This window comes from Dipodomys merriami, unplaced genomic scaffold, assembly GCF_024711535.1.
Source record: "Dipodomys merriami isolate MVZ:Mamm:240054 unplaced genomic scaffold, mDipMer1.0.p SCAF_20, whole genome shotgun sequence".
Lineage (NCBI taxonomy): Eukaryota > Metazoa > Chordata > Mammalia > Rodentia > Heteromyidae > Dipodomys > Dipodomys merriami.
The window spans coordinates 18,843,735-18,856,687 of NW_027203382.1; the positions used below are offsets into that span (position 1 = coordinate 18,843,735).

Genomic DNA, 12,953 nt, shown 5'->3' on the forward strand with positions numbered 1-12,953 from the left:
AAGTTTTTATTTCAATTAAATTGCAAAATAATAAATGCTGGCCAAATTACTATGTTATCAGTTGTAGTATGAGTAGAATGATAGCAAAAAGATAAAATAAATTTTAAAAACTCTTTGTCAAGCTGAGTGCTGGTGGCTCACGCCTGTAATCCTAGCTACTCAGGAGGCTGAGATCTGAGGATCGCAGTTCAAAGCCAGCCAGAGCAGGAAAGCCCATGAAACTCTTATCTCCAATAAACCACCAGCAAACAGAAAGTGGCACTGTGGCTCAAGTGGTAGAGCACTAGCCTTTAGCTGAAGAGCTGAGGGACAGCGCCCAGGACCAGAGTTCAGGCCCCACAACCGAAAAAGAAAACAAAAATAACTCATTGTTGTTTATTTCACAGAAAGCTCTAGGACATTTATTTAAAATGTACTTTCTGACTTTTACTTTTCTGAAGTGCCAGATGAAGTACTAGTACCACAAAAATTATTCTAAAGAAAGCTATGACTTAAAACATGTTCAGTAAAACAAAGTATATACTTTCAACCAACATATCCTTTGAAGTACTGACATTTCTTTTCTTTTTCAAAGTAGAAACTAGTTGATAATAACTACTTGTAGAACATACTGTCGTCTACATAAGTAACAACATTCTAGGAAAAGACTATAAAAGCTGACTTCTCTACATTCTCAGACTGGATTGAGAAGAAAATAAGTTCTACTATGAAAACATTCTAAGACTCCTGGGTTACATATTCTTAAGTATCAATTGTTATGTTTTATATTATATTTGAAAGCAGCAGAAAAGGACAATCAGAAGAGAGGGACTCTCTGAGTTCAAATCCCACTTTGACCAAGATGTGGCTGTATAATCTTGGAAAAGTAATTGACCCTCCTTTTATATACAGCTAGTAATTATGCATTATAGACTTTTGGTGAAAATCAAATGAAATTGTCTTTTATGAAACAGCAGCAAATTCATGCTTGCTATATATTCAGTGTATAAGCAGAACTCTCTCAACAGACACAAATATACAATAAATACCCACTATAGCTAGGTACTATGTTTGAAAACATTACATGCACCATCTCAGGTAAGGAAATTACATTAGTGTGTGAAGTATAATTGGTGTTGCACTTGCTGTGAAATATTTATTAGAGCTAACTGCTATTTTCAGATGTTAAAGGCCGAACAGATTTTGATTAATCGCATCCATCAATAAAAGAGATTTTCTTGTTTTTGTGTTTGTTTGCTCAGGAAAAAGAACATTTCTTCTGTTTCTAAGACAAAGTATAAACAGGGTGCTTGTAGCTCATGCCTATAACACTAGCTACTCAGGAGGCTGAGACCTTGAGGATTCATGGTTCAAATCTAGATCAGGCAGAAAAGTCTGAGATAGTCTTATTTTCAATTGACCAACAAAATACTGGACTGACATCATGGCTCAAATGGTAGTGTCAGCTATGAGCAAGAAAGCTAAACAAGAGCTAAAGAGCCCGAATTCAAGTCCCAGTACCAGCACAACATAAATAAAATGAAATAAAGTACAAACTAAGTACATAACTACAGAACATATTAAAAAGCACTACTCTAATTGTGTGTGAAAATACATTGGATTCTCTTTCCATTATTTCATTTTATCCATGTTGCAACGGTATGTTGTTCTAAAGCATATAAAAGTACAAAGAAGGACGGCAACTACTTTGTACAGCTAACTACTTAAAGATAATAAAAAGGACATTTTTCTTTAAAAAAAAAAGATACAGGTATATTTGTAAAGCCCAGAAATACTCTATACTTACTGTTATTGTACATCATTATGAGTTTAATACAGTGGTCTGGAAGCTTTCGTACAAACAATATTTTCAAATCTCCAATGATTTATAATAAAAATAACACAGATATATACATACACACCCATATATACATATATATAATGTCAGAACCAAAGGACGGATTCCTGTTTTGGAAACAAACTTGTCAACGTGGTGATCTTACCTGGTAAATAGACTGCTGTGCCTTCCACCGACTCTTCATTAATGCCAATCAGGAAATCAGTTTCCTTAGTATCCAGAAGGGAAAATGGTGATGTTGCAAGCTCAGTATTTGAATCCACAGTGCTTATTGTTGCCTGATTGCTTGAATCAAGTATTCTTAATTCCGCTTGCTTCTCTGATGCTGCCACTGTGGAACCCTGCCCTCTCATTAAAACTGCGTGTGTTTCAGGGTATCTTTCCAAAGAAGGAGGGGTGGTGGGCCTCTCAGATGTCTGGGGGTGAGGCGTGGGCACCAATGAAGCCCTGAAAGTTGCAGAAGCAGAAATAAAGTGTGGCCACTGTGTAGCACCTTCTAACTTATTTTCACTGGCAGCTGTTGTAATGGTTTCAGCCTCAGGTGTTCTGCTACTGAGAAACACCTCAATACTTTCCCCAGAGAGGAGATAATTGCTTTTGCTTATTGAATCATGGAAGGACTCTGATTCTTCTTCAGCAGTTGATTCTGTGACTTCTGACAACCTGGGTTTGTCTTCTGAAAGTTCTGCGTCAGGAGATACAAACGGAGTCTCTGTTCTATGAACGTCTTCTTCACTTGATGGCTTGACAGTTACTTCACTCTTTGTATGAGCTTCTTTAAAAGAATCATTGGGAGGCCTCTGAGATGATCCAGCTTTTGTAGCTGGTGGAGCACTTGGTTCAAGAATCTCTGGGTGTTCAGAGGCTCTGCCGCCTACGTAAACAGGGAATGGAGAGGGCGGCATCTGAGAAGGCAGACGCATAAATGCTGACACTGCAGAGGCTGTGTCAGTGTAATAGGAAGGGCTGGATACTCCCAGCCCATGAGATGCTTCTGTTAAACTTGGAGCTGTGTGGTGGATACTAGTGATACTTACATAGGAAGTGGGGTCTATCAATGACTCCTCATCTCCTGAAGAATACTCTGGCTGAAAAGAAGAATCTGCATGTTTCTTTTCTTCAAAGTTCTCCTGTGTCCTTTCCAAGTGCCCTATGGTTGATATTATCTCACTCTGGTCTGCAATAGCTTGACCATCAGACAAAGTGCTTGATTCAAATATGTCATCCAGAGGTATTGCTTTACTTTCTAGTTCTTTGATCTCTGGATTCGTTGTGGTAGACTTCCTAGGAATGGGCAGGGATGATGCTGTGGGAAGTAAAATATCTACATCTGTTTCTCTAGTAGGAACAGGAGTCCCAGCTGCAGAGTCAAAACCCCTGTGATCTAAGAGGTTTCTGTCTTCCAAAGTCATGGATTCACTGTATGTTGGCTGAGTATTGCTAGCCAAAAGAGTATCACCAAAACCTTCTGATGACTCCTTAGTTAAAGAAAGGTTATCAGCTGTCACCTTCTCTTGAACTTGACTGTTTTCTTCATTACTTCCATGTGGTCCTGATGGTACGTCTGGATCTATGTCTGTTTGCATTCCAAGGATATCTGTATATATAGGTTTAGTGTGATCGATGTCTATGATAGTGTTTTTGTCTGATGTTAGCTCAGGTAGAATTTCAAGGATGCTACTCTCGGTAACTGTCAGTATTAAATCCATATCCTCTTTGTCCAGATCTATAATAATATTTTCACTAGCTTTTCTTCTGTTCGGTTTTGAGGTAGAATCTTTTAGTGCCCCAAGATGATCTTGGAAACTACCTGCTCGGCCTTCTGTGGGCCTCTCATGTGGCACTGTCGTTGGCAACGTGCTAACCAGATTAGGTGAGGTTTCGTTTGCTTCTGGATGAAAAGGCAGCATTGCTGAGATGGTTGCATACACATCAGCATTCCCAGCTTCAGCACGTGGTGCCTCAGGATGCTTTTCCAGGAATCCATCAGAAGCAAATGGAGTGCTTCCTTGCTTGGTGGCCTCAGTTGTTTTAGAAGTGTGGAATAAATCAAAACTATTCATTTCTCCAGATCCTTCCCCAGAATTTTCATGAGACACGTCAGTTGGCATTGGTATTGACATAACAAATTCTTTGGCCATTTCAAGACCATACGTTCTAGGCAGAAAAACAGCAGAAGAAGTTGATGTTTCTTCAGTTTCTGAGGTTGAAGAATTCTTACTAGAAGTTTGTTCAGTTCTGGTTTGAGGTTGACTAGTCTGAATTTCTTCCTCCCATTTGATGGTCTGATTTTGAGGGTGATCGATGTCTCTGGAAAGAGGAAGAGGTGCTGTAGTGTGTCCTTCTGCTCCAATGTCACTTAATATTTCTATTAAGGTTGTGTCAGATACTGCCTCTGTACCTTCAGAGATGTTGTCTGTTTTGGAAATGAATGTTCTAATTTCATTTGCTGCACTTCCCATTCTCTCATAGTCTTCCATGTTACCACTTGAGATGCTTGTTGCTAAACTCACCGTGTGGGGATACGATGTGCTTATTATTTGTTCCATTTTAGTAAAATTCACTGACATTGTAGATAGAGGAGGCAAAACTTCTTCTCCTGATCCCAATCCAGAGAATAAGAGATCAGTATCTGACTCTTTCATTGTTGGTCTCATACTTTCGGGAATGAGTTCTATTCTTCCATCCTTGTTAATGGATGAATCTGGTCTCACATTTTCAGTGGGTTCAGTCACTAAGACAGGAGCTAAGGAAGAGTCTGGCCTCTCAGTAGTTTCAGGGAGGGGAGTATATGACTCCAAGCCTTTTGGATCTGAATATGGAGTAGACATATGAAATGACGACATGCTTTCCTCCTCCATTTCTTTGTCATTGCTAAAAGTCTTCATTGTTAGTATAGAATCATCTGTGGTTTGGAGTTCAGGATATATTTGTGAACCAAAAGTTGTATGTTCTGATACAAGAGAACTTTGGAAGAATTCAAAAGGCCTTTCTTCTTGGATTGTTCTGTCTGATACTGTTGTACTTTGAATTGCTTGGCTTACAGAACTGACTTCTGGCGTAGACCATAATGTAGATGGCTCTATTGTTTGAAGAAAGTCGACTGCAATTCGGCCATCGGCCTTTACTTCTCCCTTTTCCGATGAGTCTGCAGTACTTTCAGCTTCTACTGTTGGTATAATGGTAACTCTTTTATCAGTTTCATTCATGACACTCATTTCTTCCAATCCTTGTTCAAGCAATGAAGAATCTGTATTAGAAAGGTTTTCTGCATCAGTGGGACTCACTGGGTTGGCAGAGCTTATGCCAGGGACCAGTTGCTCACCTGAGCCCTCAGCTGAAGCTGCAAACTCTTCCCATGGGAAGGCTGAAGTGCTTACCATAGTGCTGCTGGGTTGTTCTGAGTTAGACAATACATGGCTGTGGTCTGAAGTGGGTATTACAGATGGTGAAATCTGATCATTTGTAATTGATGCATACCCAGAACCTTCCATCATTGTTCTATCACTTGTAATAGGATAAGACACTGTTGAGTAGTCTCCAAAGTCACCACTGAAACCTTCTTCCCCAGGAGAGCCGGTGGAAAAGTCGCTCATTTCTGCCCTGGGAGTTGGTGCTCCTGCCACTTCCGCCATTATTTTTTCCTTGGATGTTTGGTTTATAATTTCAGTAGCTTCCCTGTTCATGACTGTACTCAAAGCTAGTCCTGTTGACTTAGAGGAGAATGAGGTTTCCACATGGGGAGATAGAGTGGCAGCTGCTTCCCTTTGCGATTGAATTTCAGAGTCTAACTTTAATGAAAATGAGGAAACTGTCATGGATTCTGGGGTGGCAGCAGCTTCTCCTGAGCCCTGATCCATAAAGTGAAAGATAGGGCTACTTTGAAGAGTGGACAGCTCTTCCTGGACCCTCAACTGACTGCTACTGCTTGGTTCAAAGGGCTGTTCCCCCAAATTGATTGCCACATTCGCTTCTGTGAAGATAGGAGTCGAATTTTTCATGTCCTTCTCAAACTCTGTGGGGATCATCAAAGAGCTTTCACTGGCCACAGCTGACTCACTAGATGGAGCTACACTGGCATTTTCTGATTTAATGGGTAAGCCGAGTTCTTTTGCCTCATGTGCTGTTGAGTATATCTCAACTCTAGATTCTGTACCTGTAGCTCCCTCTCCCTCCTCCTTTTTCTTTTTCTTTCCTTCAAGGTACATGCTCATACCCCTGTCAGAAGTGTCTACTTCACTGAAAAATTGAGTAGGCACCACTTCAGCCAAAGGTTGTTCTGAAACCGTATATATGGCAGTTTCAGAAACATCCAGAAGGCTCTCTGTGATCATTTTGTTGCTTGAATCTAAAGTAATCAGCGCATCTGTACTATTCATCTGTGACAAATCAGTTACTGTGGGAAACATTTTCTCTCTATCCTCTTCTACCTCCCCAGAGCCTTCTAGAATTGGAGCCAAAGAACTCCCTGAGAACTCTACAATTTGTCCAGTTGTCAGTTCCACCCAGCTTTCTAGGGTAGACAAGGAGCCTGGATTTCCTGGTTGGGTAACTGATCCTTCCTCTGACACATATGCTGGTACAGAGTTTGGAAGCATTCTGGGAGGGTACGTGATAGGACTATTTTCTGCCTCTTCACCTAATATTGCTCCTGTAGTCCTAGAAGGGACCATTTCCTGAGATACTTGTTCAATGGCCGCTTCTCCTGAAGACTCCTCAGGAAACAGAGTTGCAGGTTCACCAGGTTCATGTGTCAGGTTTTCAAGGTTAAAACCTCTCTTCGTGGTGGACTCGGCCCTCTCTATGTCTTTTCCCTCAAGGACTGGGACTGTGGGGAAAATATCTGGCTCACCACTTGAAAACTGCTCCGTTGATTCAGGATAAATCTCAGGTTTCCAGGTCATTTCCAGAAATTCAGTGGTTTCTTGAGATTCATTTGGTTGGCCTCTGTTAGAGAGTTCTGTTTCTGTCATTTCATACCGGTGGCTATCACTTTCAGAGCTGTCTGAGAAATTTTGAGAAGGAGCAACACTTTCAAACTGGCCACGCCTGGCTTCTGCAGCTTCTGGGTCCCTGGGCACCGTGGTGACGAGTTGCTTGCCATTTATGTACTGCACGGATGGGGTGGTGGTCACTTCAGTGCCATTTGTACAGTCGTCATCTTCCTCTTCATTTTCTTCACTGTGATAGATATCTATGTCTATGACACTGGGTAATTCAGTTAAAATTTCAGCAATTAGATCGTGCACTGGATCTGTTTCTTCACTACAAGGCTCATCTTCTTTAGATTCTGAATCTATTGGATGACCCATTACACTCAAATCACTCATTCGACCTGAAAAAAACAAAGTTTTCACAATACTTAAAAGGAAGATTTGGCAGTGCGTGAACAGAAGAAATCGCTAGCAAGGCTGATCACATTCACACACACACACACACACACACACACACGCACGCACACACACACACACACACACACACACACACACACACACACACACACACACAGAAAACAATTCAGTTTTGTTTTCACAGTTAGTAAAATCACCCTTCTCCACACAGGTTTCCATCTTCAAATTTGCTGTTCTAAATTCACAACAAGAAAACAAATCCCATTTTCAGAATATGGAAACAAATTGTCAAAACTCTTCAATATGTTTGACAAAACAATAAAGTCCTTAACATGAAGCAATTACATATACACAGTAATCATGAAACACAGCAATTGATTTTTCTGTGAACTATGAAAACATTAAAAATGAAAAACATTTCATCTGACCATATACATAAAGTAATTGATTGCTGTTCTAGAGGATGCATAGGTTCTCTGTTCCATATGGAAATGAGAAGAGATGCCTTCTGACATCTTCTAAATCTGCTTGAAAGACTATTTGTAGAAAAACAAAAGAAATAATTACTTATAGCTCATTCACCATGCAGTGGTTGTGTCTAGCTAACGCATCATTGAAGGTAGAATTCAGACAAATCCCATACACAAGGTCAAGAAATGCTGAAGGGGTGGGGTCTGGGGAAGGACCCTTCCACACTGACTCCTTCATCCTCTGTGGGATGTAACCTGACGAGATTGAGTTTAGTTCTTGTTATGAAGATTTTTCTCCAAAGGAAGTTCAGAAGTCACATCTAAATATTTTGGCTAGCACACCTCGGACAATACATATTAGAAAAGTATTCCCTGTATTCCAAATTGTCACATGACACCAACTAGACTCATTGTCTTTCCCCCCACCAGCCATGTACCAGCAAGCCCCTTGCCTCTGGTTCTAGGAAGCAAAGAATTCTCAGGCGTTTTCCCTCATCAGAGAGGCTTTTAACTGTTCTAGGAGAGGATCCTCCTACTAAAGCTATTCTAGAGCCAGTGAAAGCTCAGTGAAAGAAGGTGATTGTGGGTGCCCTGAGCCTCTATAAAGGCAAACCTTCCAGAGGAACACAACTGCAGAAGGCATTTTCAGTTTAGCCTATGTCCTGCTAAATGCCGAGGCTGAACTTGAGGCATATACAGGAAGAACAAATAAGGATAGCGCCAACTCTGCCTCCCCGCCCCCATCATCAAACAGGAAGAAACCAATTGTTTCCCTTGAATGGCTCCCACGCAAAGAAGCCTCTCCCATCCATGTCTGCTGTTAAATACGAAATGATAATCCAACTGAGAATGCCGCAGGAACACAATCTTGTATTGTAGTCTGTTAGGCATCAATATAAATATACATGTTATACGAACTACCAATACAGATCCTGTGGAAGTTTATTAATTTTTTAACTTAAAAAGCCAAAGACCATAGACTTTCATGTAACCAGAAGAAATACCAGGTCTAGGCATAGAGGTGCATATGCATAATTATAGCTACTGTAGAGGTAGAGACAAGATCACAATCCAAAAGTAGCCCAGGAAAAAAACACAAGAGGCTGGGCTGGGAAGGTGGCTCAGTGGTAGAGCGCTTGCCTTGCATGTCTGAGGCCCTGGGTTTGATTCCCCAGCACCACATAAGCAAAAAGAAAAAAAGCCGGAAGTGGCGCTGTGGCTCAAGTGGTAGAGTGCTAGCCTTGAGCTGAAGAGCTGAGGGACAGCGCCCAGGCCCAGAGTTCAGGTCCCACAACCAGAACCCTCCTCCCCCTCCAAAAAAAACACAAGAGTCTATCTGAAAAACAGGCTAAAAACTAAAAGGCTGGAGCACAAGACCGTAAGTTAAGTTTCCAGTGCCATCCCAGCACACACACGTAAGTTCATTTTATCTTTAATTCTAATAAAAAATAAAGTACAACTCAGAAAAACAAAGAACTCTTATATGTATCCCATCACATTTTCACTAATTTATCTCACTAAAACACTACTCATGTAGGTCTGACATTCTAAGCCTAACAATAATTCCTTCCATCTTAAAATTTCATTCTTTTTTTTTGTTTGTTTGTTTTGGGGGTCCGGTCGTGAGGCCTGAACTCTGGGCCTGGGCGCTGTCCCTCAGCTCTTCAGCTTCAAGGCTAGCGCTCTACCACTTGAACCACAATGCCACTTCCAGCTTTTTGCTTTTTGCTTATGTGGTGCTGAGGAATTGAACCCAAGGCCTCAGGCATGCAAGGCAAGTGCTCTACCACTGAGCCACCTTCCCAGCCCTTAAAATTTCATTCTTTACATATGATTTGTTACATTTCCACAACAGTCTACCCCATACCCTCAGCTTTTCAATTAAATTCAGGCACATAGTTACTGTATTTAAATGAATGAAGTCTGTCAAACAGAACAGTGAGATCATTGCCTAAACGCTGTATCATAAAAACATAATGGAATGAATATAAGGTATTTCTGCCACAGATATTGCAGTGGTTTTCTAATTGCCAAGTTCAAGAAAATAATTATATTTTTTTAACAAAATTATAATTGAAAAGAATAAATTTGTCAATAGTCTACTGAACTTGTTACTCTGATCCTGTGGTATCTGCCATATATATGTTTTGAAGAGGACACTAACAAAATCTTCAGATAATTACATCACAATACAGTTTGGGTAAGCCTTATACTATAAAGAAAATGTTTAAATATTTGCAAGAATAAATATAAATTCCATTTTCATGGATTATTCTCTTGAAATACCAATGAGCAACCATTGTGTCAAATAGTATTATCATTATTAATACTATTTGAATATAGTTGAATAAAAACAGTTATAATAATATAAAATCAGTCATAACTATTTTGTACTACTTCGTGGTATGTAAGTGGAGTTTCACAAATGTACTTAACTAAAACTGCACATATTCTCATTTTACATGCAACCCTTTTATGTTGTATCACTTAATACATGTAAAACTGGAGTTCATTAAGAAGTTTTGCAACAAAAACTCAACTGTTAGATGCACTATTATTAATTTCCTAATCAAAATAAATATTACTGCAATGTAACCATAGTAGATACATAAACTTTGTATACATTTTACAAACTCAATTCTACCTCTACTGGATTTTGTCTAGAAAACTAAACTCACTACCACCATATTGCCTTGTTCTCAGTATTATCACCCCAGGAATAAATGCTTGCACAAAATTTACTAAGAATCTTATCATATATCAGAGCTACAGATGGCAATGCTTTCTCAACCTTATAGTACCTCAAGTGTGTTTTCTAATATTCTCTGTCCACAAAATAAATATTTTGGTATTAAGTTAGAGAAATGGACTGATTACATTATTTTCTCACTCTTTCAAGGAGAAACGTGTTGAGTGTATGTAATGCAAATCATCCATAATTAATTTTTAGGTTACAATTAGTTATTCACCTCACTCCCAAGTGTTGAATCTGACTTCCTTTCTGAATAGTAGAAAACAAGAATATATCAATCAATTCCATTCTGTTTTTCATTTTGCCATAATGACTCAAAGAACAGTTAGCACTGTTAGTAATAAAGAGTGATTGAGAATAAAATCTATAAATAACAACATGCACATTGACAAATGCTAGTTTTGACAAATGTTATTATCTATTTGAGGCTTATAATAGGATAGTAAGGTGGTTATCACAGGGAACCACACAAATATCTATGATTGTATGTGGATGTGATTAGATTTCTGTAAAAAGAGTAGCTAAATTCTATTTAACAAAAATAAACCCCTAGTGCAAATATGCCAACTATCATCCTCATGTTATACAGCAGATCTCTAGAAAAATGTGTTGTAAGAGCCTTAAACAAAACAAAAATGCAAAATGAGAGTAAAAACATTTTTTTCTCCTTCTAAAAGGAGAATTCTCACAATTAGTCCAGTAAAACTCATTGTTTATATTGTCTCAAGTTTCAAATGTTCTCATAGAGTTTCTCAATATTGGTTGGAAGGTGAGATATGAGGTAATTACTTGGGACTTTTAAGTCACTATTTTTTTTTTGCCAACAGACTCTCTACCTTTGCATCTCTATCTTATTCTGCTAGCATATCTAGTTTTTTTTTCCTTACACTTAACATTTCATGGCAAGAGGAGGCAGGGTATAAAATCTATTAGTTGTATATTTAGGTCAGTAAATTCTTTCCCAAATTCCCATCAATAATCTCTTACAGATCACCAAATCCTAGTTGGTCCTTTTTGTTTATTCATCCTCTGAAATTACCTTTCCATCTTCCTTTCCTGTAACCACCCCCACCAACCACACATATTATTAAAGAATTATAATAGCTGTAATTATTGTAAACCAGAAAAGCTTCTTTGTAATATATGGTCAGACTGACACCTGCGCTATTGTGAAAATTATGTCTCATTCCAAAATGGCAATCTGCTCTATTTCAGAGTAACAGAGCAAGTGAACAGACCTATTGACATTCCAAGCTCTTAGATGAACAAGTCCTTATAAAAGAGTGCTCTATTTTAAAATTTCACTCTAAGGATAATATAACTTTTATTTGGTTTCAAGAGTCAAACCACAGAACTCTATAGAGCACATGTATAATCTTTTCTGTTTATATAAATATATTTTAACAGCTTGACTTGAATATACTACTACTATAGTTAATAGGGGTTTTTTAATGGCATTTCACACAAAGCTTTATTGCTAGCTGACCTCAAACTATTCACAACTATTTTTAAGTACTTCATGGCTGAGTTTTGTAGACATAGCACAAGTCTCCCACTCATACTCTTACTAGACACAAAACACAGTTGCTCTGATGCATAGGACACTAGTTAAAATTCACATTCTCCTGGGGGAACTTTACAGTTTGAATTACAGAGCTTTTAATTTTAATTAAATATAAATTATACCACTCCACTAACATAGATAGATAGATAGATAGATAGATAGATAGATAGATAGATAGATAGATAGATAGATAGATAGATAGATCATGTTTTGTTTAAAGGAATTTGTTTTAGTATGTGACAAAAAAAGACCTTATTTCAAAAATATAAGAGATAGTCATACTCCAGTGCTTGGGAAATATTTGCGGAATTTAAAGAAGTCTGAATTATCAGACACACAGATTCAATAACCAGAACTATCTAACATCTTAGTAAACAAAGAAAACCAACTTACATGAATTTTAACCAGACTCAAAATCTTGAATGCTCAAAATTTTCTAATTTGGGGGCTACTAACGAAGTGTGATAGTACAGGCGGGCACCCTAAACCCAGCTTGTAGGCGGGAGCAAGAGGATTTCCCAGGCCAAGCCTGAGCAACAAAGCAAGACCCTGCCTCAGACAGACAGACAGACACACAGACACCCCCCCCCACACACGCACGCATGCATGCACATAAATATATAAAAATAAAAATTAGCACCATATAGTACCAACTCAGTATGTGTTGCTGTAAAAAAAAGACTGACTTCATAATCAAAATACAAATTCATGCCCCAAATTTTTTAACATGTTTCTACATCCTTATTTACTTTAAGGATTGAACATCATGTGATATTTATACTAATATATGACCTTCCCAGAGACAAAAAAGGGAGATCAATACTGAATTATATGACCCATATTTTCCTGCTAGCTCTGCCAGCCTTTATCCATGTGGAATACCAGGCAAGTATGCTATCTTATACTGACAGCCTTCATGTAGAGATCAAGGAACTCATATTTCTCAACTAAGAATGCATATAAGAATGGATATATATGT

At 38.6% G+C, this 12,953-nt stretch overlaps 1 protein-coding gene across 3 annotated transcripts in view; it reads right to left on the minus strand.

Annotated features, from left to right (window-relative positions):
- Vcan (versican) overlaps positions 1-12,953 on the minus strand; it is a 98,634-nt gene that overhangs the window by 33,587 nt on the left and 52,094 nt on the right. For 2 of the 3 annotated variants that reach the window (XM_070031144.1, XM_070031143.1), the window contains one exon: positions 1,983-7,172. The exons of the other annotated variant lie outside the window; for it this stretch is intronic. In XM_070031144.1, the coding sequence (XP_069887245.1) occupies positions 1,983-7,172 (5,190 nt within the window). The remainder of the gene's footprint in view (positions 1-1,982; positions 7,173-12,953) is intronic. 3 annotated transcript variants of the gene reach the window in all.